This window comes from Aotus nancymaae, unplaced genomic scaffold, assembly GCF_030222135.1.
Source record: "Aotus nancymaae isolate 86718 unplaced genomic scaffold, 86718_ANA_hifiasm-v0.15.2.pri h1tg000044l, whole genome shotgun sequence".
NCBI lineage: Eukaryota > Metazoa > Chordata > Mammalia > Primates > Aotidae > Aotus > Aotus nancymaae.
Window position 1 is genome coordinate 4,115,107 of NW_026988458.1, and position 26,241 is coordinate 4,141,347.

The window sequence follows — 26,241 nt, forward strand, 5'->3', positions numbered from 1 at the left end:
TGGCTAATGAGAGCTGGCTGTGTAATAAAGAACATAAGATCCATTTTTATACTGTTGAGAAAGGAAATATTCTAGGCAGTTGATGTATTTCTTCCCTGTCTTAATAACACGATGGTCTTCAAGGACGGGAGAGACGTTTCCTAGCACGGCTCTGATGTGATCTGGGTGACTGACCTGGGTGATCAGTCATGAGCCGATTGATACATGAGGGATTTGCGCTCTTGTGTCTCATTCGTGGCTGGTTGTGGAGGCACTTTTTCATTTGTAATACCAGCACTAGCTAAGCCCAAATCAAGTTTCAATTGTTTGTGTTTATAGGAACACCTGGAGAGAAAGGCGTGCCTGGCATCCCTGGCCAACAAGGTTCCCCTGGCTTACCTGGAGAAAAAGGTGCAAAAGGAGAGAAAGGGCAGGCAGGCCCACCTGGCATAGGCATCCCCGGGCTGCCTGGTGACAAGGTAACTGGCACTTGGCATGGAAACGTCCCCCTCCCAGCTCCGTGGAGAGGCTGTCTGAGAAACGCTCAGTAAATACCTTAGCATCTCAGCATACTCAGTGAACGCTCAGTAAATACCTTAGCATCTCAGCATACTCAGTGAACGCTCAGTAAATACCTTAGCATCTCAGCATACTCAGTGAACGCTCAGTAAATACCTTAGCATCTCAGCATACTCAGTGAACGCTCAGTAAATACCTTAGCATCTCAGCATACTCAGTGAACGCTCAGTAAATACCTTAGCATCTCAGCATACTCAGTGAACCATAGCACAGAGTGATTCCTGCAAGGAAACACGAGCCACCTCTCCTCCCCTTTGTATTCGCTACCTTGCCCCCAAGGAAGAATCTAGAAACTGGTGAGAGGCTAGGGTGGGAGACAGCTGTCACTGGGATAAAACAGAGAGGATGAAGGGGGAAGAGGGACGGTAAGAGGAAACCAGAGGGGTGGCTCCGCTGCGCCTAAGTTTCTCCTTGCTTTTCAGAAGAGGACTTTGATTCTTTGGTGAGAAATCTGGAAATGGAGTTTGGCAATGCAATATTCATTGCACCAAGATGTATACAATTATCTAGAACATGCCTACGGTTGCACGCGCATGGACAAATGTAAAGTTAATATGCCTGACTTGTACTTGCAGGGAGATCAAGGGATAGCGGGTTTCCCAGGAAGCCCTGGAGAGAAGGGAGAAAAAGGAAGCATTGGGATCCCAGGAATGCCAGGGTCCCCAGGCCTTAAAGGGTCTCCTGGAAGTGTTGGCTATCCAGGTAGGTGAGGGGGTCTTCTATTGGACTTGGGGATCTAAGAAGTCAAAGAAAAGCCCAAACTTATCAATGTTCTGGTGTTTTGTGTTTTTCTTTAGGAAGCCCTGGACTGCCTGGAGAAAAAGGTGACAAAGGCCTCCCAGGATTGGATGGCATCCCTGGTGTCAAAGGAGAAGCAGGTAGAGGCTCCTCTTTGGGACACAGGCCGGGCACATGGAGAAGAGAGGCCAGGGAATGGGAGGCCCCAAGGAGTTCCCATCACAGATGGGGAGCAGGGAGGCCAGCTGTCCCGCCTCCCATTTTCAGATGGGAAAACTGAGTCTAGTGCAGGTTACAGGGTCATTCTGAGGTCTTGCTACTATCAGGATCCCCAAACCATTTTTGTAGCTAACATGGAGTTTCAGGGACCTCCTCTTTGTTGTCGCCAGCTTTTGAGGGTCAGGGTTTGATGGTGTTGCTGAAAGTATGCAGGGTCCTTTCTGAAGGGAAGTCAGAACTGACCTCAGCAAAGCCAGGTGTGCTTGGGAGGGAACAGCTCTCTTAAAGGATGTCAGCAAGGAACCATTCTGTATGGCATCTAGGCTGCTGTGAGAGGTTATGCGGGTGTCTGATGTTGTGACTTTTCTCTTTGAGGTCTTCCTGGGACGCCTGGCCCCACAGGCCCAGCTGGCCAGAAAGGGGAACCAGGCAGTGATGGAATCCCAGGGTCAGCAGGAGAGAAGGGTGAACCAGGTATGGCCCAGCGCCCCATTCCCTATCAGAATCAGCAGTGTCCACTCCCAGAGACCCGCAGACTGCCTGTGTTCAGTGAACAGAGCTGGGCACAGAGTAGCCCCTGGACTACACATCCTTGCAGCTACTTAAACACTGATGTGGACATGTAGAGCAGGATGGGTTGAGAGGATAAGAAGGGAAGGGGGATTTATTATCCCATAAATACTTAGGCATCTTCCCCTGAAATAACCTGAGCTCTCAGTGGTGAGTCAGAGACATGTAAAATACGTGCTGTTGGAACACTTTCCACTTCCCTTGTGGTTGCTACGACAAAGCAAAGCAAAGCATAGCAAAACAACACTCTTTTCTCTGCCCAGCATTTCCCCATTTGAGGAACTGTCCTGGAAATACTGGTTGGCCCCTGAGTCTGCTCCTATCTCTGATAGGCCACAACCTGGCCAGAACTTGGACCATAACTTGACCATAACTTGGGCAAAAGTGCAAGCTGTGATGATGACAATCGCATACACAGTAATATTCGTATTTAATACAAGAGGAAGATAAACACACCATTTGAAGCAGGTTACCCCCGAGCTGGGGAAACACTGGGAGGACCACCAAGAGCTTCCACTGCTACTGGTGCTGGCCTCTTTCTTAAGTTCATTTTTTTCATTCTATAACTTTATATTATATACATTCATTTTTTCTATACAAACCATTCATTAAAAATGCCCTGCACTCCTTTTCCCCCATTTGAATCTTCCCTCAAACCCTTTGCTGACATTTGTCATCTCCCCGGCACCTGCTGCCCCAAATCTCTTGGCTCTCCCCATCTTCCTGAGAAGAGCAGTTAGCTGGATGGTTGTCTGAGAAGCCCATTTGCTCATCTCCAGACGGCAGCAGGAAACAAATACTCATTTGCACAGATCGTTTCTGCTAAACGCCATGATGGTTCTGAGCGGAAAGGTACTTAGAAAAAAGTACTAACTTAGGAACATCCAGTCAAGGGTATCTTACAGTAACTGTAGGAATGTCATTTTATTGCAAGGGTGCAATGAACTAACATCCATGTACTCTACAAATTTACATAGTGTCAGTGCAGAGTTGATAGGGCTTCGTGTTGTACCTGCAGATGGATTGTTTAAGAGAAACATTGTGTTTTACCCTCGTCTTACAGGTCTTCCAGGAAGAGGATTCCCAGGCTTTCCAGGGGCCAAAGGAGACAAAGGTAATCTTTGCTCACTATGCTCTTCCTTTTCAACTAACCGCTGCTGCCTGATGTAGCAGAACAGGGGGCAGTGTCTTCAGGATGAAGCCCCATCCCTGTTGCCCAGCAGTAACTGGATGGAGGACGGGTGCTGGGCCCAGGGGGCAATACCTGCAAGACATGTGTGTTTCCCCTCTCATTAATGGGTCAGAATGGCATGCAGTACACTCACGGTCAGAGTTATCTTTTACTTGGACTAATTTTATAAAAATCCAGCAGAGGAGGGAAACCCTTGTCATTTTTGTGCCTAGAAGGGCATCAGAATATTGAAATTCTGACTTTCTAGAACTGGTTATACTTACATGAAGGCAGGCCAGGACGTAACACATACCAAGAGACTAAAACATACCCTGGCAGCCATGATGTGCTCAGTACCAAGTGCAGCTGAGAGTTGGCCAGGAGCTTGGCGAGGCAGTCGCCTCTCTCAGAGAGCTGAGCATTTCATGGGAAAGCAATGTGGACACAGAAAATACAAGGCATGTGAGCCCAATGACACTGAAGAGAAGCCACTGGTGGCCACAGCCAGGAGTTCACACACAGCATCCGTGGACGTGCTTATGGCAGGTGGCTGGGCTGGCTGAGTGATTCCACTCAGTGGGAGGAATCTGAAAGCCCTGGAAGGCCTGGAACTTCAGCTGAGAAGGAGCAGGGGCACAGAGGTGCTGCGTCCCCTGGCCCCTGGTTCTCCCTGAGACCCGTTCACTGTGTTTCCTTGGCAGACGTGTGGTCTGGCACTGGGAACCCCTGGGTTGAGATGGATGGCATGGTGCCGGGTGGGCTGCCTTGGGAATGGGCACTTCCCCATCTCTTAACTCACAGACTCCCTCAAACGCAGAGCCCCTTGCAAATGCACCTGCTCGAGGGGTTGCTGCGGGCTGTTCCCACCCTGCCTTTCCTGCCTCGCCGTGCGATCCTGCACGCTCTGTGGACACGCTGCGCTGCCCTTGCACAGACTCAGCACAGTGCCTGGTGTTTTCACGTTGCCGTGTGAAGTATCAGGGAGAATCCCAGGAGAAGAGAGTCCCATGTGACCACTTTAGGTCTTGACCCTATTTCGTTCCTTTTCCTTTGTTCGTGAAATAACCATAGAATTTTGGCATTTTTATTGGTTAGATTTGGATAATATGTTTAAAAGTAAACATGGAATTTTTTTTTCCTACAAGCTGTTACTTTTTAATTTTTTAAACCTGCTCTATTGGGGTTTCATTAACAGGTAATAAACTACAAATATTAAGGTGTACAACTTGATAAGGCTGACATAGGTCTACACCCATGAAAACATCCATCCCCATGTTCCAGATAGCAAGCACACCTTCCCCCAAAAGTCTCCTCTGCAGCTTTGTAATCCCTCCCTCCGGCCCCCTCCCCAGACCCCAAGCAACTGTCCAGCTGCCTTCTGGTCCTCTGTTAGTTTGCGTTTTCTAGCAGTTTATGAAGATGAAACTGTTTTCAGCCTGACTTCTCTCCCACGACACAGTGAGTTTGAGATCCAGCCCCATGGCTGCTCACTCCTCTCTGTGGCTGCGAGGGTCCCGCCGTATGGACAGAACGTAGTGGGCGTGTCCATTCCTCTGCGGGTGGAGTGAAGCTGTCATTCAGCAGTGCGGTCGCCACAATGCAGATGCCGCTGCCACAGAACACGTCTTTTAAGAAGTCTAAACATGATAGCTGGAGTTCCAGCTCTTTCTCCAGCCCGGCCACGGTCGGATTCTAGTGTGTCAGTGAAGAGAAGGAGGGATCGGACAACCTGCTGCCATTTCCCCTGGTGGCCCTCGAAGCCCCCTCTGAGGGTCGCCTGCAGGATGAGCCACGCCTCACCCAGCCCTGCCACCCACGCGTGGAGATTACTGCTCTGCGGCTGCGTTTCCCATCACCTCAAACTGTTTTTCTCGTTTAGGTTCGAAGGGTGAGGTGGGTTTCCCAGGATTGGCTGGGAGCCCAGGAATTCCTGGAGCCAAAGGAGAGCAAGGATTCATGGGTCCTCCGGGGCCCCAGGGACAGCCAGGGTTACCAGGATCCCCAGGCCACGCCATGGAGGGGCCCAAAGGAGACCGTGGACCTCAGGGCCAGCCTGGCCTGCCAGGTAAGGGCGTCTCACCAGGGGCCAGGGCTGGGGACTGCGACAGAATTCACAAAAGGAAATAGTGTAAAAGAAACAGTTAAATTCTCAATTGAGCTTTTTTATTTAGAAGTCTGCAGCATTTATTAAAGCTTAAAATTGTGTTTGGCCTCCATCGAGTCAGAGCTTTTCTTGTAGCGTTTCTGTCAGGGAATTTAAGTAATTAGCAAGATGCAAGAAAGGAAATGATTAGACAAGCCTGGACGCATGTCCCATCGGTGGCATTTGACTTAAACCAGCACAGCTCTTGGGTACACTTCTGGGTTCTGACCAAGACCCCTATGGGGTAGCACGGATGCCCAGGCACCACTAGACCATTGGCCATTTTGGACACAGAGACAGCAGCGTTTCTATTTCCTTCCTTCATTCCTCCCTCCCTCCCTTCCTCCCTTTGTTCCTCCCTCCCTCCCTCCCTCCCTTCCTTCTTCCCTTCCTCCCTCCCTCCCTCCCTTCCTCCCTTTGCTCCTCCCTCCCTCCCTCCCTTCCTTCTTCCCTTCTTCCCTTCCTCCCTCCCTCCCTTCCTCCCTTTGTTCCTCCTTCCCTCCCTCCCTCCCTTCCTTCCTCCCTTTGTCCCTCCCTCCCTTCCTCCCTCCCTTCCTCCCTTTGTTCCTCCCTCCCTCCCTTCCTCCCTTCCTCCCTCCCTCCCTTCCTTCTTCCCTTTGTCCCTCCCTCCCTTCCTCCCTCCCTTCCTCCCTTTGTGCCTCCCTCCCTCCCTCCCTTCCTTCCTCCCTCCCTCCCTTCCTTCCTTCCTGGACCTGCCTCGATTTCTGTCTCAAGGGTTCACACTGTTGGTCCAGTGTTGTATCAGCGAGGGGCTGTGGGTGCAGTATTGAGAGCATCACAGTCCAGGGACCCTTGTGCATATCTAACCCCGAATGTGTGGCTTTCTTCTCTTCCATTAGGACTTCCGGGACCCATGGGGCCTCCAGGCCTTCCTGGGATTGATGGAATAAAAGGTGACAAAGGACATCCAGGCTGGCCAGGAGCACCCGGTGTCCCAGGGCCCAAGGGAGACCCTGGATTCCAGGGCATGCCTGTGAGTTTCTGATTTGTAGATTCCATTTTTAAAGGAGACTTTTCTGACGACAAGTATTCGTATGTGTCTGTGTGTGCGTATTGTGTGTATGTGTATATATGTGTGTGTGTTACACTCCCACGTCCCCTCTAAATCAGTGCATTCTTTCTTGCCAGTAACCCACATTTTTATTGGCATCAGAGTAGGAAACTATTGTAACATTTTTTACAATCCAGTTTTCCAAGAACCATTAAAAGGAAAATGTTATACTGCTGGAAATTATGTCTCAATGCCTACATTTAATACCTATTTACAAACTCAACGTAAAAAGCCAGTGTTTTGCAAAGAACAATTCTGTAAAACGAGCCCAGCCATCTCTTAGGATTGGCAGGAGGACTGGGAATTGCAGCTGAACAGTTCAAGTCTTGAAAGATGATAACCAGCCATAGCCAGCGACATCCCCGCTCGCTTTACTGACCTTATCCAGACACAGAGTCTAAGCGGTGACTTAGACAAGCCTTCGGAGGAGCACGTCTCAGGGTGCAATAAGTGACCAGCAGCCGCATGTGTGTGCACACGTGTTCACGTGTGTGCGTGTGCGTGTGTGTGCCTGCATGTGCGTGTGTGTGTCTGTGTGTGTGTGTGCGTGCGTGCCTGTGTGTGCGTGCGCGTGTGTGTCTGTGTGTGCATGTGCGTGTGTGTGCGTGCCTGTGTGTGCGTGTGCGTGTGTGCGTGTGTGTGTGTGCGTGTGTGTGTGTGATTTAACTTTGGTCCTTTGCTGTACCTGACTATATAGCCCTTCTTAGCGGTGGTCATAGATCTTTGGTTGGATTTTCAGCTTAACCACATCCATGGCTAAAAGACTGTATTTACGTGGCTTGCTTATTCAGATAGCTGGATTAGCAGAGCTTTGTTCTCTGTGTCTGTCTCTCTGTTTCCTCTCTCTGTCTCCGTCTGTCTGTCTGCCTCTCTCTCTCTAACATACATTAGGAGAAAGAGAGTGTGTCAGGGGAGATTGGGAGCAGGAGGGATTTGAGACAGACCTCTGCAGTGATTTGGAGCGTGTTCTCCCTTAAAGGGAGAACGTGGACTGCTCCTCAGCAGTAGAGACTTGGCTTAGAGTCATCAGACTCCCTTCCCAAGGATGTCACAGAATAACTAAGCTTGCTAGGTGCACGATGCGTGGTGCTGATTTACTTCAGAATCAGGAAGTTATGAAATGCTTGTGAATAATGGCACAGAACTGGCTATGAGGAGTTGCAATAGTCATGTTTACCCACTCCCTGTCCTCAGAGCTGTGTGCATATTTCCACAGTATAGTGAATGTGTATGCGAATGTATTTTGGGGTTTCTATTGCTATATTGCAGTTTTCCAGTAATGGAAGTGTAGATAATTTGTCAAGTATTCATGTATTCCCATGTTTATTCCTCAGTAACATAGAAATATACCCCATTCCCGGGCAGGCATGGTGGCTCATGCTTGTAATCCTAGCACTTTGGAAGGCCGAAGTGGGAGGATCACCTGAGGTTAGGAGTTTGAGACCAGCCTGGCCAACATGGCAAAACTCTGTCTCTACTAAAAATACAAAAATTAACATGGTGGTGCATGCCTGTAATCCCAGCCACTTGGAAGGCTCACAGGCAGGAGAATTGCTTGAACCCAGGAGTCAGAGATTGCAGTGAGCCGAGATGGTACCACTGCACGCCAGCCTGGGTGACAGAGCGAGACTCTGTCTCAAAAAAAAAAAAAGAAAAAAGAAAAAGAAAGGAGATATACCCCATTCCTGCTGCCGGTCAGTGTGTCCCTGCCTGTCTCTTTATACATCATGTGTGTAAATGTGTGTTTGTATCTGTGTTTACATGCATATATATTTGCTCATGTTATTTTGGTTCGACACTTTTGAAATAAGGCGAAGAAACAAAGGTACATAAGAAATAAGACAGCTCGTTACGTGCTGCTGCCCACCACTAGAGGAAGGAGCGACTGCATCGACCTGGAAAGAAAATGAGCCCGTATTTTAAAATACATGAATATTGCCACATTATAAAGGAAAATACTCCTTCTTTAGCATTTTTTAATTCTTTCCATATTTAAAATCAGTTTTCAGATAAGACATGAAGCTAATTCTAAAGAAAAATGACTGCGCTTGTTGGTTAGGGGGAGAGTTTTCAAAGCAGGTGGCTGGGTGGTGCTGTATGCCTGTGCTGCTGTCACGGGTGTTGAGGGCATCCTGGCTCTGTCTGTGGCATCGTGCTGTGGGCTGGAGGTGGCCAGGGCCAGACGTTCGCCTGCTCCTCAGGAACGACCCCTGCGATGGACAAGCAGCGGGGACATGTGGGAGGGACGCAAGTGCTTCTGCTTTGCAGCTTCCTGGTGGAGGCACGCAGAGGCTTTGCTATTCTATCATGTAAGAAACCACAAGGTACCATTTGTACAGAAACGTGCTTTGCAAAACATTGAGGGCTGTTTCAGTTTTCCAACTAGCAGGTTGCGAGACTTAAGCTACATGTCCTGAGCAAGTCCCAATCTCTTCTTTGTGTGTCTAGGGTATTGGTGGCTCTCCAGGAATCACAGGTTCTAAGGGTGATATGGGACCTCCAGGAGTTCAAGGATTTCAAGGTAAGACAGTACAGGCCTTGCTGCAGCACCCTGGCAGCAGGAGATGCTGTGCCAGGAGCTTCCTGGTCTTCGGCACTTTAACGCTGATGGCACCGGCGCCATTGCAGCATGACATACTGTTCTCTTCAAATTCAAAGCGGTGTTCCTGTGTGGCAGCCCAGTTTGTATAATCTTATGGATGCCTGCATAAAGACATTCTGATTTTCTCCTTATGAATCAGTGGATTATTAACATCTCAATAAGAAGTCGTGGATTTGGGCTATTCATTAATTTATTCGTATATTAAACAAACATTTTCAGGGTCCTTACCAGCTCCCAGGCACTGCAGTTTTTACTGCTGAGTCAGATACACATGAAAGGCGAATAAAACAGGCCTCATCCTCAGGGTGTCTTGTAGTCCAGCTGGGGACATGTGTGAATCAGATTGTGACCAAAACAGCGTCCTCTGCCCCTCTGCTAGTTGGATTATTTTATAATTTGTTGCGTGCTTATAAAAATGTAGCTCCTGGATTCTAGAAAAAAGAGTTTCATCAAAAGTTTTACTCAAGTGACAAAGAATGCTGTTTTCTTCCTTGAGGACAAATTGGAAATTTGTTCACTGTCTGTGTATGTATGTGTATGTATACATGTGTATATATGCATATGTATGTGTGTATGTGTGCCTGCATAAGCAGGTGTGTGAATGTGTATATATGTGTATGTATATGCATTTAGCTATGCATTTGTGTACATGTATGTATGTGCACTAGAGAGAGAGGTATACACACACACACATTTGTTTATCATTGAGAATTCTGTGCAAAGACGATGTTTTTCCTCTGCTTAGGTGCAAAAGGTCTTCCTGGCCTCCAGGGAATTAAAGGTGATCAAGGAGATCAGGGTGTCCCGGGAGCTAAAGGTAGGAGAGTTTGTTCATCTGTGGCTACCTTACTGGTGCTTTGTGAAAATGTAAAAGGCATGAATGAACAGAATTGGGGTGTTTGGTTTTTCATATGTAAAATGACTTGAAAATCATTGGAAAACAGTTGATAGAGAATTCTTTGCAGCAAGTTGGCATTTTAACATGCACTTATCTGGAAGTAGAATCTGATAAATCCAGGACTGAGGGAGAGACTCCAGGGGAGGGGTGCCTGAGGTTCTCGCTGACAAGCTCAGAATTCAAAAACTCCCCAAAGGCTCTAAAGTTAGCCTGAAATCAACCACTGAAAGTTATAATGGGAAAGAAAGTCAGTCTTGCACTTAGAGACGGAGTGCATTCCTGCTGCACAGTAAAGGATTCTTCTGGGAATGGTGCTTCTGGCTTCTCCACCAGTGGGAGCCTGCAGCACGAAGGGCTCTGCAAACCACAACATCGTCTCACAAGGGAACGGTTTAAGCACAGTATTCATCCTGTTTCCTCTCTGTAGAGCAGACCATATTTCTAGGGCATCGTTTAATTTTCAAAACCATGTTTTGGGAGAGAGAATGAGAAGCCACATGCCCTGAGAAGTGGAGCACAAGGAAGGAGAGGAGAGGAGGGTGTGTGGAAGTGTGGAGAAAGTTGAGGGTACTGGGCTGAAGACAGGGAGGCCGAGGGGAAGGAGAGGAGAGGAGAGGAGGGTGTGTGGAAGGGGAGGGAAAGTTGAGGGTACTGGGCTGAAGACAGGGAGGCCGAGGGGACCTCGCACTTCGTGTGGTTCTTACCACATGCCAAGACCTGTCATGCAGAAGAAGGATTAAGTTCATTCATCACTCAAAGATCAGGACCAGTGTGATCCTCTGCAGTAGGGCAGGTTTCAGATGAGTGTGGGAAAAGCATCCTAATCGCAGAGCGGCACTCTTCACATCAGAAGCGGGTGCGCCTGGGAAGAACAAGCTTCTCTCCCCACCGGGAGGGCTGGCACGAGGCTGCGGGGATGGTTGTCAGGGGTCCTAGAGCCCAGAATGCAGTGGGAAGTTACACTGATGCCCCAATGCCTTTGCCAGTCCCGAGAGTTCAGGATTTCAGGTTAAGTAATAAAGATGTTCAGATTGGACATGTTTTGTGAAGACCTGGTTCCTCGGGTCTTGAGAATGGTTTTACCTTTGGGACTATGTTCTGTTTGGATAGCTTCACCTGGGACTCTCCTTGTGAAGTTGTTTCTGCCCTGGGTAAGTGGACGGTGAAATTGATCAATGGCTTCCCTATTTCCACAGGTCTCCCGGGTCCTCCCGGCCCCCCAGGTCCTTATGACATTATCAAAGGGGAGCCTGGGCTCCCTGGTCCAGAGGGCCCCCCAGGGCTGAAAGGACTTCAGGGACCTCCAGGCCCGAAAGGCCAGCAAGGTGAGAAGGCTCAGCTTTTGCAAGGTGGTATGGGGAACCCAGAGGGGTGGTGGGCAGAGTTCCTCCTCACCCATGTGTCTAAGACAAGTTTCTGGGTAATGACTAGACACACATATGAATATGACTTTCTTACTTCCCTTCAGTGCATATCAAAACCCATGACATTTTTAAAGGGACCTAAAAAAATCCAGAAGAAAATGCAGGAAAAGCTAGAGGAAGACGTAACCACACATCCGTGTTCAGTTAGAAAAACATGGGCTCAAAGAACCAAACCAGATCATTATCTTCCCCCCTCCCCGCTCCTGCTCCTGATGGGGTGGTGGGCACACATCTGGAATGGTAAAAGTCAGTGCTCTCCACCCATGCCCTCAGGAGCGCTGCCTGATTGGCGCCGTCTGCACTCTTCCCTTCTGTTTCCCGAAACCCTGACCTAGTCTTTCTGCTTATTTGAGCTAAACATCTCCTGTTTCAAGAGCTACTGATAAGGAGTGGGTGGGAAGTAAAGGAGAGTGAAAACGTTTAAAGTTGAAAAGTAGCATCAGTGAAAGTTTAAAGATATTTAAGCATAAGCTGACCAGGCTCAGTGGCTCACGCCTGTGTAATGGCAGCATTTTGGGAGGCTGAGGTGGGAGGATCGCTTGAGCCCAGGAGTTCAAGACCAGCCTGGGCAACATAGGGAGAGTCTGTCTCTACAAAATAATAATTTTAAAAAAATTAGCCAGGTGTGGTGGTGCATGCCTGTGGTCCCAGCTACTCGGGAGGCTGAGGTGGGAGGATTGCTTGAGCCTGGGAGGTCGAGGCTGCAGTGAGCCAGCCTGGGTGACAGAGTGAGATCTAAGAAAGAAAGAAAGAGAGAAAGAGAAAGGCGGGGGAGGGAGGGAGAAAGGGAAGAAGGGGGAGGGAGGGAGGGAAAGAGAAAAGAAAGAAAAAGGAAAGAAAGAAAAAGTTATGTACATGAAAACAAAAACTATCCATGTCAGTATATCCGTTGCCTAAAAATTGAGACCCCAGAATATGGCTGAGAGGGAACTGTTTATCCAGTCTCTCATTCCCTCCACATTGCCTGCCTTTTCCAAACCAATCTGCCAAAGAGTGAGCAATCAGGGAGAACTCAGAACAAGGTGCCCAAACACACCCCCATATGAATATCCAGCTGCTTCTGCAAAGTCTGTACTCGACTTTGTGGGAAGCAACTCCTGGCTGTCCGAGAAAACATTCTCACCTGCACTGAGACTTCCTGCTTGCCTCCTGGAACACTGAAAGTGACACTTAAGAAGGGAAGAAAGAGATGCAGCTTCCTGCCATACGGGATCATGAATTCTTTTTCTTCTACCTCAGGTGTGACAGGACTGGTGGGAATACCTGGACCTCCAGGTATTCCTGGGTTTGACGGTGCCCCTGGCCAGAAAGGAGAGACGGGACCTGCCGGGCCTACTGGTAGGTTGTGAGACTTCCAGCCTAATTACCCTCTACCGGGATCTGGGATAGAAGCAGCAGACCCAGGCACGGGGAGAGCAGCCAAATGTAGCTGCAAGTGTTCCTTGAAAGATTTCTGAAGGAGTCTGTTTCTTAGAAGGAATAGGCTCAAATAGAAGAGCTGAAGGAGTGTCTTCTTCTGTGTAGAGACAGATACTGATCAAAAGTGTACATTTCCCAGATGTTGTTGAAAGGCGGCCAGTAGTGGTGGCCCATGTGGTTTCTTAAGTGGGATGTGAGCTGCAGCGATGAAAATTCTATTTCAGCAAAGGACAAGGGAAAGTGGATATGAAAATAATGCCAGCATTGACCCAAAGACATGAGATAAACTTGATTTGCTTCCTTAGGAGAAGGGACACTTGAGTGTCCCATAAGACCAGAAGGCTGAGGCCACTGACTTACTGAACGAAGAGCTCAGCCCGGCAGACCTGGGCGCAGTTTTGCACGTGGCACAGTTAGATAGGGGACAGAAGCGGTCCTTGCCCGCGAGGTCCCTTACTGCTCCATTTCTATACTTAGGCTTTGGGCAGATATGGAAGAGAAAACGCCCTAAGATGAGGCTGTTTAATAATTCCATAATAATCCTCCCCGAGAGGAGCCCCACAATTCCATGTGAATGACATGCACAGAGTCACGTCATTCATTTATTTTCATTTATTCATATATCCATTTCCATATATGTCATATATTCATTGAACTAAATTGTTCAAGCCTCCGCTCAGCACCAACACTGTGCTTATAAAAATGTCTTGAGGTGCTATGTGAGAAGAAAAAGTTAGGACACCATGCAGGAGACCGAAGGTTGTATTAGTTAGCCGTGCATTTATTTTTGTTTTAGACTTCTTGGTAACATGAATAGGTAGGATGCTTTGTGGAAATACAAATATTAAAAACTCTTCGGAGAAAATGAGTTTGAAGGCTTTCAGGGGAACGTATTTGCAATTAGAGAAACTAACTTGTCTTCTGTCTTCCAGGTCCAAGAGGATTTCCAGGTCCACCAGGCCCCGACGGGTTGCCAGGATCCATGGGGCCCCCAGGAACCCCATCTGTTGATCACGGCTTCCTTGTGACCAGACACAGTCAAACAATAGATGACCCACAGTGTCCTTCTGGGACCAAAATTCTTTACCATGGGTACTCTCTGCTCTACGTGCAAGGCAACGAACGGGCCCACGGCCAGGACTTGGGTGAGACGCCTGCAGATCCACATTCATTCAGTGTCGGTGTGTTGAGTGCCTTCGTGCACGGGGCTGGACTCGCCTCTGCTGCTGCAGTGAGGCAGCCGTGAGTGAAAAAGCAGCCCGGCCCCTTTTCCCTCCCTTGGTTACAAATATCGATTCAACAGCTGCTGTATTACTAATGGCAAGCCAAGAAATAGAAAGGCTGCACGTTTGAAAATCTTTAATAAAACTTCAGATCTCGTCTTCAGATTGTCAGGAAGCATCAGGACTCCTGGGGTGCACTTAGCAGTTTGTGTTGATGCTGCTTAACGACTGCTCTTTGTAAAAAAATGTCTACATTATTCTGTCTGAAATTCTCTACAGCTGCTGAGCTCTGCTCCTCTCGTTTAGATCATCAGAAAGCTACAGATCTGTCCTCATTAACTTCGTCTGCCCAGATATCCTCCACCAAACTTTTAATTTTCTGTACCTTTAACTTTTATCAAGATTACAATCAACAAGCTGCTATAAAAAGAGCATCTCTGCATTTTCTGCAAGACTCTTGTTAAAGACATCGCCCAGTTTGTTACTGTCCATTGCATACTTAAGTTCCTTCTAGAATTCAGTTTTAGGAAAAGGTTTCTTTGTGCTGGTTAACTGGTTTTGCTTCCTTTCATCAAAAATGTCCTAGGTAATTCTTTATACATTTCCATTTCAGTGATCATGTCGATGATACGTTTTTGCTTGTTGTCCAGCTGAAATCCACTTTACGTAGAGATAGATTGTGAATTGCAAAGAAGACGCCTGACCCGGTCTTCTCCCTTGTCTAGGCACGGCCGGCAGCTGCCTGCGCAAGTTCAGCACCATGCCCTTCCTGTTCTGCAACATCAACAACGTGTGCAACTTCGCATCACGGAACGACTACTCGTACTGGCTGTCCACTCCTGAGCCCATGCCCATGTCAATGGCACCCATCACAGGCGACAGCATAAGACCGTTTATTAGTAGGTGAGTCGAGCGTGTATAGGGACAAATGCATAATTGAAGAAGAAAAGTCTCTGGTCTGGGCAAGCGTATTTTTTCCATTTTTCTCCAAAACATTCAATCCATTTCCATTTAGTTTATTATTTGTGATATCCAAGTTTTGTCACAGAAGTCAGCCATAAAAATTATTTGACATAAAAGTCAGTTGGCTGGGCACAGTGGCTCATGTCTATAATCTAAGCACTTTGGGAGGCTGAGGTGAGAGGATTGCTTGAGCCCAGGAGTTCAAGACCAGCCTGGGCAACATGACGAGACTTCACCTCTACAAAAAATACAAAAATTAGCTGGATGTGGTGGTGCGAGCCTGTGGTCCCAGCTACAAGGGAGGCTGAGGTGGGAGGATCACTTAAGCTTGGGGTGTTGAGGCTGAAGTGAGCCAAGGTCATGCCACTGCACTCCAGCCTGAGCAACAGAATGAGACCCTGTCTCAAAAAGAAAGAAAAAAGTCAGTTATCCTCTTTTAAAATTATAGTGCAAAACCATGGCGAGATAATGCCGAGCTTGCACCTGCCTCACTGTGGTGGTTACCTTTCTTCCTATGAGCAAAGTGATGTCACTTGATTCTTCAGCAAGTGTTAGAACAGTGTTTTTCAATCTTTCCTTTTTAAAAAATAGTGACTTCCCAAGGAGCTTTTTAAGACAATATTTTTGGAATCATTCCTACCCCTATGAATTTTTAAAAAATTATTTTTAATTTTGGTAAAATACACATAACATAAAATTTACCATCGCAATCATTTTAAAGGGTACGGTTCAGTGGCGTTAAGTACATTCCCACCGTTGTTTAACCGTCATGAGCATCCATCTCCAGAACCACTGCACTCCAGCCTGGGTAACAAAAGCGAAACTCCGTCTCAAAAAAAAAGAAAAGAAAAAAAAGTTTATTGCTTAGAAATACTCAAAATAATAGTAAAGTGGCCAGTGAACAAATTCATTTGACTAAGAAGCTATTCTGTAATTTTACTTTTTAATTTTTACATATTAAGATAATAAATGATAAAAAAAGGATAAAAAGTTTTTTATATTCCCTTCAAAGAAACCAGCAGTCTTTGAATATGAAGCAGGATCAGCTACGAAGTGCCCTAGCTGAGCGCTTCTTAAGAGAGAAGGGAAAAGGGAAGCGAATGCTTGGAGCGACTCCTGGACACATGCCTGCCCGGCTGCCGTGGGCCGTGCCTCCTGCCCAACTCCTATCACTAGATGAACATGCCCTGTTTGGAGGACGAGCAGGGTTGTGTGCCAGGCAGGTCCTGGCAGATCACAATTTAGTGAAAGAGCTGTGCCATGTGGGACCATGGATCAGAAGGGCTGGAAGGCGCCTCCTCTGTGGGAAAATCTTAGCTCTTTGATCCCCTTACATGTAAATCTCTACGGACAGTTTTCTTTGATTTTTTTGAGCTATAAGAAAACTTATCTTATAGGTCTTAAAATGGAGAATATCATTCATTACACCTCCAGAATGACACTTTTCAGAACGCAGGCAATACTTCATCTGTGCCAGGGGCTGCCAAGTAGTGACTGTTCTGAGACTTTTCTTGCTTGGAACCCTGCCTGAGAACTAGAAGGAAAAGTGACAACTTTTGTGGGTTTGTTTTTTTAGCTTCCGTTACACAACAGGTAGAAAATGACCATTCATTTCTATGTCTCCTGTTTCCCTTCTTGACATTCTTGACATTTGACCTTGATTCATTCGAAGACACAGGAGCTCTAGCAGGCGTTGGTGGTATTCCAGAAACAGGTCTCAGTGAAGCTGTGTGTCTGAGACCAGCATTTCTCTGTGATGCATTCTCTCTCTGTGATTGCTTTCAGTAACATATCCCTGGTCTGTGGCCACCAACAAGAGTCTAAGATTTCTGAATGTTTTAATCCTGAGACAGGCTTATAAAACCACTGGCGGTGCGCTACGCCTCAGAGTCTAAGCAATAGGCACAACATTTTCCACTTAATATGTAATTGCACCAGAAAGTCCTGAAATGTCCCAGAACGTTGCATTTCCAGATCTTCACATCTTTGTTAGTTGACACACAGAAGCTCAGCTAAAGAGACCTTCCCAGGCGCATTGTGAAGCCGCTGCCCTTGCATCAGTCTTGCCTCTGCCTCCCTCTTGTAGAGCGGCTGCCCCTTTCTCCCTGTCTCTGAGCAGGAGGTTTCCATGGTTACTTAACTTAGTGGTTTCCCACTTCTCAGAACGTACAGGTTCCTTCTCAGGACTTCCCTTTCAAGAGATCCTAAAGCTTAATTTTAGAAATAGCAAATGACATAAAATCCTTCATTTCAAGCAGAAAAGGTGGCTATTTTACTGCTTTCATCCTGATAGTAGGACACAATATTCTAAGTACTTTCTCGCTTTCTGCAGACAAGACTCACGAGGTAACTGCTGATGGCTAATTGCTCTGACGAAAAGACGCTGGATTGAGAGCAAGGAGAGCCGCGTCTTGGATGCAGCTAACCCTGGCCTTAGCTTCTTCATATGCAATATGGAGAGTTTGGCCATGTGAATTTTCAAGAACCATACAGCTCTTTAAGCCTGCAGTGGGGCAGGACCACCCTCTCTGTAGCCCCTTGAATCCATCAGCCCAGAGACAGTCTGAAAAAGACAAAGCTCTTCCCTCCAGGCTGTATTTCTGGGTCTCCTGTCTATCAAACAGATGGCGGCAGATGTATAAGGCCAATTTCAGTCACTGTTGTTTAACTGAACCTTTTAATTTGTCTGCATTTGGGTGAATAAAATAGAAAATTGCACACCCCCCCCCCACACACACACACACACATCCATGGGAAATCAAATGACTCATTCAGCCCTACCCCCCCTTCTGACCCACTTTTGTGCAAATGTCCCAGTGTAACTAGGTGTAATTACTAACACCATTTACAGTCATTTATCAGCATTGTTAACACTCTGTTCATTTTGTGACTCGAATGTTATTCACTATTGGTGTTTAATTATTTTTTTAAACAAAGCATTATCCCACCATCAAGGGTTCCCATCATTGAGAGGGTCTTAGTCAGAACACTGTGCTGTTTTAATTTCTTTCTGGTGCAGTCCCAAGGCTGAGCTGAGCCAGCCTGGCCTGGGAGGCATCTTGTCCTTGGGTGGGTCCTCTGGGGGTCACTTCAGCTGCAGTGGCTGCTGACGGCCTCGGACCTTGAACCCCTGAGCCAAGGTGGCAGACCCGAAAATAAGTTTCCCGTGAGAGGCCCATGTGGACATTCAGGCTCAAGTTCATTAAAGCATGGATTATTTGTCTTACTCAACTCACTAAGTGCATTTCTTATACTAAAGATTATTCATGGCTTCAGACAAACTGTTGTATTCCAGAAGGAGCAGCTCTTGGATTTCACCAGCTTTTTTTCTGAAGCATTCATTGTGCTTGTGGAAAAACATACTCACTGTTGAAAAGATTGAAAAAGACTCAAATGCACAAAGAAGAAAAGTCGCCTGTAACCCCAGCCCCTCCAGGAGAGCCACTGTTAGAGCTTGGCCTTCTTATTTTTCCCTTCTACAAGACAGATGGTTAAATAATGCATGTTGGATCTATTTTTTAACAATTTTTTGAAGCAGGTCTCACTATATTGCCCAGGCTGGAGAGCAGTGTCACACAGGCAGGCTGAGCATAGCTCCCTGCAGCCTCAAACTCCTGGCCTCAGGCAGTCCTCCTGCCTCAGCCTCCCGAGTAGTCCTGAGTCCTGCCCTATTTTTGAATTGAATGTTTTAATCCTGAGACGGGCTTATAAAACCAGCGAGGAGGTGCTAAACCGCAGAGTCTAAGCAATGGGCACGTTTTCGACTTCATGTGTGATAGGACCGGAAAGACCCAGTGATGACATTGAGTGTAAATAACAATTGTCGTGCATGGAGGGCGGCCTCTGCCCTGCGCCCCAGCTGTGCTGAGTGTCTCTGCTCCACTTCCAGGTGTGCTGTGTGTGAGGCACCCGCCATGGTGATGGCCGTGCACAGTCAGACCATTCAGATCCCTCCGTGCCCCAGCGGGTGGTCCTCGCTGTGGATCGGCTACTCTTTTGTGATGGTAAGTGTCTGGGGAGATGCCGGATTTCTCCGGAAGAGTCCCACTCACGCCCCATAGTTGCCTCTGTCTGGTGCCTCCACACCTTGGAGTTCTTTGCATCTCGCTGCTGAAGCCCTTCCTTCCTCCTCTGACCATCCCCTTCCAAAACATGTCCAGAAGCCTGGCCTGCTCTGCCTGGCGACAGTAGGGGTTTCTGGCACCAGCCAGAACCCTCCTCTGCTCACAGCCAAAGGTGGGATGAGCATCTTTCTGGACATGCAGGCCTGGGCCTCTGCTTTCCTGTGGGTGCTCTGCTCAGTGCTCTGCAGCCCTGTTCCAGCTCCAGCAATATGAACAGCTTCTCTATGCAACCAGCTTCTCCATACGACCAGCTTCTCTATGTCAGCAGCTTCTCCATTTGAGCAGCTTCTCTCTATGACCAGCTTCTCCATATTATCAGCTTCTCCATAAGACCAGTTTCTCTATATGACCAGCTTCTGCATATGACCAGTTTCTCTACCTGACCAGCTTCTCTCTATGAGGAGCTTCTCTATATGACCAGTTCTCTATATGAGCAGCTTCTCTATATGACCAGCTTTGCTATATGAACAGCTTCTGCATATGACCAGTTCTCTATATGAGCAGCTTCTCTACATGGAGTGGAGGCCTCTTTCATGGAAAGGAGGAAGGGAGCCTGCATGTGGGGAGTGCACATTCTACCAGAACACGCACGAGCTTGAAAGCAGAAGCTTGAGTTAGGGAGGGAACACCCGAGGACTGGCTGTGGCCCTCTTGGGCTGGTGCCGCCTGAGACCCTTCCCACGGGGCAAGGACTGCTCCCCTATCCCCGGGGCTTCCCTTCCCCACAAAAGCCAGCTGAAACAGAAAACAAGGCCCCTGCCTGATATGCTCATTGTAGCTTATTTCATTCTGTCACCTCAGTTGACAGTATTGATTAAATATATACAAGTCCTGAGGTTGTAAGATCAGGGTCATCCTGGAATTTGTCAATTCCCAGTAAACGCCCTACACACACATCTGCATTCTCATTGGAAGATCAGGGTCCTCCTGGAATTTGCCAATTCCCAGTAAACACCCTACACACACATCTGCATTCTCATTGGAAGATCAGGGTCCTCCTGGAATTTGCCAATTCCCAGTAAACACCCTACACACACATCTGCATTCTCATTGGAAGTCCTAGTTCCATCTTCACACTGTCAGGCATGGGTAAGTTGTACATTTGACCCACAGATGAATGTTATTTATTATCTGATTGACAGGGAACAGGGCTTCATAGCTATTTTCTTCTGTAAATTATTCCAGTTGTAGAAAAAATTGGAAGGAAAACCATTTTTTAAATGTTTGAGTGAGGAGACTGAGTGCAGATAGCAGGGTCGCCCATGGATGGTACAGAGCCTGCCCTGTGCCCCAGCCGTGCGGAGGTCTCTGCTGTGTGCGAGGCGCCCACCATCACAATGGGGCATCACGGCGATTTCCCTTCTACTGGACTTTTCTTCTGCTTTTCTACACATTTTTTCCAAGCGTAGAAAAAGTTGGCAGGAAAGCAGTTTTTAAAATGTTTGTGCATGGATACAAGTTTGATTGTGTGACTTGCGGGGTTGATTGTGCTGCAGTTAGACTCTTCCTGCTGCAGCACCACCACCAGATTAACAGGCTGTTCTAATAATTCCAAGTGCTGCATTGTGACTACTTTATCGAGAGAGCCAAAAAGGTTGAAAATGCTGTGTAGAGAAATCAGGGCACTAACAGTGATATAAGCATGCCATTTTCATTCAAAGGGAGATTGGGTTTGTCACTCCATAATCATGAGAAATACTGAGTGGACTCTCTGTGTGTCAGAGGAAGCTGACAGTTGCACTGAGGAGCCACAGGAAAGCCATTGCTACCACCAACCCTCGTCCGGGTGCCACACAGACCTGAAACAGTGATTGCCCGTAATTTCTCTAAATCAGGAGCAAACAAAAATAATGAGCTTCTAGAGAACAGTGTCTTCCAGCACCTCCTCTGAGTTCTCAGGATGGTGGCTCTGGTCTGGAGGTCTGGAGCCCCCTGTCCTTGCCTCTGCTCCACCTTGAAGCTGTATGATCCTGGTCAGATCCCAGAATGTCCTCATCTGGGAATCAGTGGACTTAGCTTTGTCCTCAAAGGTCCCTTGTGTCTCCAAAATTCTTGAGTTCCCATTTCTCATATCTGAAATAATAGTCACGAGGATCCATTGTAATGTCTTAGTCAAGGTTGTATGTCATTCATTTTAAGGTCTTGGTTTCTGAGTCCAGGTAGGTCCTACTTAAACCTGCTAGACCAAAATGCAATTTGATGAAGTTACAATAATAGCTGTTTTTCTCTTTTTAAAGGAAAAATATTGATGATTATTCTTTACCTTATTATAAGATAAACAGCATCTAATACAGCAAATACAGGAATGCATTTGTGAAGTCTGATTCCACATCAGTTGGTTACAGCATTATTTGCACATTTTGGCTATTGCCTCGTGCTCCACGTTAGAATGGGTTGGAGCGTTTCAAAACTAATACACAGCGAGCACATTTAAACTCTAATAAAGCTGGGCTGGTCACCTATTTGGGGAGCAGGTGTTGGATGATCCCTGATGCCCTGTTGAGCATTACGGGGCCCCAGCCATGCAGGGACAGACTTGCTGGCCAGCGCGAGCATTTGGGCACAGTGTGTCCTGTGGTGATCACACGAGGCTGCTGCAGTATGTGACTTTCCAGAGGGAACACCCTGGCGCCTTCCTGGGAAGGATCGATCTCTCTCCGGGTGTTTGGGGAGGGAACCTCTGACTCATGGCTTGCATCTGTTTCGCAGCACACCAGCGCTGGTGCAGAAGGCTCTGGCCAAGCCCTGGCATCCCCCGGCTCCTGTCTGGAGGAGTTTAGAAGTGCGCCATTCATCGAGTGTCACGGCCGTGGGACCTGTAATTACTATGCAAATGCTTACAGCTTTTGGCTCGCCACCATAGAGAGAAGCGAGATGTTCAAGTAAGTGGGAGCGCTGCTCCTTTGCAGGGTGCTGGCCCCTTTGTGGCTTTATTTTTTTAATCATCCATGATCCATAACAGCTTCCAATGCAAAGTCTCATAGGTGGTTAGTAATGAATATTTGATGCTGCTCGACATGGGCAGATGACCAGGACGACTTTCAAAGGCAGACCCTGGGTCATAGGTTTAATTTTTTCATTTACTGAAGAACCGTGAAAGACAAAGGTCGTTCTCCATTTTTTTCTAGGTGAATGTACTAAAATGTAATTAAAGCAACTGAAATCTCCAAACAGAGCATGTTTAAAATATAGTGTCTTGAACAATCCTGGGAAGAAGCGAGCAGCCCTCATTTTCTTCCCATTTATAACCCTGAATGTAATATGCACTTTGTGTAAGTTCTGAGTGACTTCACAAGTTATTTTTTTAGACCTGTGCAAATAAAAATTAATTTCAGCACAAATTCAGCTGAAATGGAGAGGAAAGACCCTTCCTTTCTTTGCCATTACCAAAATCTCACCTTTAAAGACTGTCCCAAGTGGCCGCTAACCTTGCTGGAGTTGACTGGGAGCCGGGCCGGCCCCTGAAGACCAGGAGCCCATAATGAACCCTCTATCCCGAGCACCAGCTGCAGCTGCCGCTGGAGCCAACGTGGGAGGCTGACGGAGCTGGCACAGTCGCTTACTGTTCATTTCCAAAACAAGTGCTTCTCACCCCTGGAGATAAGCCTTTCCGTCTTCACCTTTTTGGAGAGAATTATATGGAACTCTGCTATGATCCTGTCTCGTTCCAGCTTAGATCATAAGAGGCAGAATAACATGCTCACTCCTCTTGTTACTCATCCAGAAAGTGCCGTGTGCCTAACTGGTGGTTCATTAGAGGCTTTCAGGGAGCTGGGAACTTGACATCAATGCTGCAGATAGAGTTTAGCCATTCACTACCAAAACGAGCATACTCTGTTCATGCTCCAGCCCCTGGCACGTCCTCTTCTAGGGTTGATAGGTAAAGATGGGATTTTTTTTTTTTGAACCAGCAGGCTGATACAATAAACTAAAATGTTTTCTCGAAGAAAATTAGGCAAGATCCCATTAATTTAAATAATAAATTTGAGAGAACTAGAATTTACACCAAAAGTTGCTGAAGTAAGCAGCCTCAATCTTAGGACGAGGCACTCTCACGAATGACTATTTTAATTTTAATGGAATTTTCTCAGTACCAATTTTGGTTCAGAGTCTACCTTTTTAATAATCAAAATAATGTGGAGTTTCTAAGCTTGAGAAACATCTGGGACATTAAATGTCCTTACCTCTTTTTGGCCTCAGAGCAGACCATCTGCACAGAAATCCTTCAAAAGTTATAAAAGTATTTCAAGGTCTAGGGAATTACCCCGGGTTTATTACTCATCACATCATTCCACAAATATTTAATGAACACTTACTGTGTGTGCAAAGCATTGCAGAGAATAGTATCTTCTTCTTACCCTGGAGATGTTTATGATCTAGTGGAGGAGAAAAGACAAGTGAGATTGTAGTAGGAGGAGGCAGGGAGGCACAGAGGGGAATGCCCAAGGCTTCGGAGTCAGACGGATGTGGCGGGACTTCAGTTGTACCCTGCGGGGCTGAAGTGTGCACTGGGCAGGTGTCAGGGCCTGGGTGTGCAGCTGGTACTGCGCAGTGCTCTGTGTGCGTGAGGCCACGTCTGCACTGCACCCAGCACATCTCTGCTCATGGTAAGGTGGACAGCAGTCACTGGGCGGTACCAGGTTGGGGCCTGATGCCGGGGGCTGGGCCGATCCCTTTGAGATTTCTGAGCAGGGCAGGCATGCCGTGTTTCTGATGCGCTGTGAGCTGATGGCCAGTGCTCTGTGTTATATTGCAGGAAGCCTACGCCGTCCACCTTGAAGGCAGGGGAGCTGCGCACGCACGTCAGCCGCTGCCAAGTCTGTATGAGAAGAACATAATGAAGCCTGACTCAGCTAATGTCACAACATGGTGCTACTTCTTCTTCTTTTGTTAACAGCAACAAATCCTAGAAATATATCCTGTGTACCTCACTGTCCAATATGAAAACCGTAAAGTGCCTTATAGGAATTTGCATAACTAACACACTCTGCTTCATTGACCTCTACTTGCTGAAGGAGAAAAAGACAGCGATAAGCTTTCAATAGTGGCATACCAAATGGCACTTTTGATGAAATAAAATATCAATCTGTTCTGCAATCCAATGCACTGATGTGTGAAGTGAGAACTCCATCAGAAAACCAAAGGGTGCTAGGAGGTGTGGGTGCCTTCCATAATGTTTGCCCATTTCATTCTTGTATTATAATTAATTTTCTACCCCCAGAGATAAATGTTTGTTTATATCACTGTCTAGCTGTTTCAAAATTGAGGTCCCTTGGTCTGTACAAATAATGGCAATGTAAAAATGGTTTTTTGAATCTCCAAATGGAATTACAGACTCATTAGCCATGTTTTCCAACCCCCAAATATAAATTTCTGTCTTTCTGCTATGTGTGGTACTATGCAGCTGCTTTTGCAGAAATCACAACTTTCCTGTGGAATAAAGATGGTCCAAAAATAGTCGAAAATTAAATATATATATATATATTAGTAATTTATATAGATGTCAACAATTAGGCAGATCAAGGTGTAGTTTAACTTCCACTGTTAAAATAAAGCTTACGTAGTTTTCTTCCTTTGAAAGACTGTGCTGTCCTTTAACATAGTTTTTAAAGACTAGATTATTGAATGTGAAACATCCGTTTCCATTGTTCACTTCTAAACCAAAAATGATGTATTGCCAAAACCAAACCCAGGTTCAGAAATATGGTGTCTATTATAGTGAAACCTGTACTTTGAGCTTATTGTTTTTATTCTGTATTAAATATTTTCAGGGTTTTAAACACTAATCACAAACTGAATGACTTGACTTCAAAAGCAACAACCTTAAAGGCCGTCATTTCATTGGTATTCCTCCTTCTGCATCCTGGCTTGAAAACCAGCTCTGTTGAATCACAGTATCAGTATTTTTACACGTAGCACATTCAGGCCATTTCCGTGGTTTCTCATGAGCTGTGTTCACAGACCTCAGCAGGGCATCGGACGGACCGCAGGAGGGCAGATTCGGACCACTAGGCCTGAAATGACATTTCACTAAAAGTCTCCAAAACATTTTTAAGACTACTAAGGCCTTTTATGTAATTTCTTTAAATGTGTATTTCTTAAGAATTCAAATTTGTAATAAAACTATTTGTTTAAAAATTAAGCTTTTATTAATTTGTTGCTAGTATTGCCCCAGAAGCATTAAAGGAAACTTACCGCACAAGCTGCTAATAAATTTGTAAGCTTTGCATACTTTAGATCATTTTTATTTTGCACTTCTTCCAAATGAGAGTCACAGACTGGGGGTGATTTATAGTGATTACAACACGAAAAAAAAATTGGTGTTCTCTATCTCTTCCTCTTTCGCCACCTCCTCATTCCCTCCCTTGCATTCTTCCATCTGTCCCCCCAGACAGCTGCCATCCATCTCTCCATCCATCCATTCATTCATTGTACAAATGCCACTTCCCAGGCGTGGGTTAAATGCAAGATAAGCAGAGATGAATAGCACACATACGTAGCCATTAAGGGTGAATCCACTGGGGGCTTGGAACTGAGATTTTAGTTATACAGTAGATAGGAGTGGAGCAGAGGGCTGGATTCCAATTATTACTTGAGGTAGAAAAAAAATAGATGGCAGATTTCTTTTCCCTAATGACTTAAGCTTCAGTTTGAACTGGATCAGAATACAGTCCCTGGAGAATCAGTGTTACTGAATACGCAGGGAAAAGCTCTCAATACGGTGATGTTCTCGGTTAAGTCACCCACCAGAGCTGTCGTGAAGACAAAGGACCACAGATGAACACACAGCACGGTGCTCCAGGCAGCCCATGCGGCAGGGACTCAGTTCATCACCTTTTCCCCGCCTTTGACAAAACCAATGAAAAGAGTCCTTTACTCTCCTTAGTATATAGAACAGTAGAGAAGAAAATTAAAATCATTAGGCTTAGTTCCTACTGAAGTTACTGAGAGGTGTTAAGAGCCACTTTAGAGCATTTTGTATATGTATATATATTTTGTATACAAGATTTATATATATTTATGTATACATACATAAATTTGTATCAAGTTCATTTATCATGTTTATTACATACAATTCAGTATCCCTCGGGAAGTACAAAGGAGATATGACCCTGCG

At 46.5% G+C, this 26,241-nt stretch overlaps 1 protein-coding gene across 1 annotated transcript in view; it reads left to right on the top strand.

Moving 5' to 3' along the window:
• Positions 1-24,704, top strand: part of COL4A1 (collagen type IV alpha 1 chain) — a 151,670-nt gene extending 126,966 nt beyond the window's left edge. Inside the window, exons 37-52 of the mRNA XM_064361877.1 lie at positions 319-458; positions 1,134-1,260; positions 1,356-1,436; positions 1,891-1,989; positions 3,149-3,199; positions 5,136-5,321; positions 6,260-6,393; positions 8,920-8,992; positions 9,819-9,890; positions 11,168-11,296; positions 12,635-12,733; positions 13,747-13,959; positions 14,763-14,940; positions 18,890-19,004; positions 21,834-22,006; positions 23,881-24,704. Of these exons, the coding sequence (XP_064217947.1) occupies positions 319-458; positions 1,134-1,260; positions 1,356-1,436; positions 1,891-1,989; positions 3,149-3,199; positions 5,136-5,321; positions 6,260-6,393; positions 8,920-8,992; positions 9,819-9,890; positions 11,168-11,296; positions 12,635-12,733; positions 13,747-13,959; positions 14,763-14,940; positions 18,890-19,004; positions 21,834-22,006; positions 23,881-23,962 (1,952 nt within the window). The 3' untranslated portion in view covers positions 23,963-24,704. The remainder of the gene's footprint in view (positions 1-318; positions 459-1,133; positions 1,261-1,355; positions 1,437-1,890; positions 1,990-3,148; positions 3,200-5,135; positions 5,322-6,259; positions 6,394-8,919; positions 8,993-9,818; positions 9,891-11,167; positions 11,297-12,634; positions 12,734-13,746; positions 13,960-14,762; positions 14,941-18,889; positions 19,005-21,833; positions 22,007-23,880) is intronic.
• Positions 24,705-26,241: the final 1,537 nt, after the last annotated feature.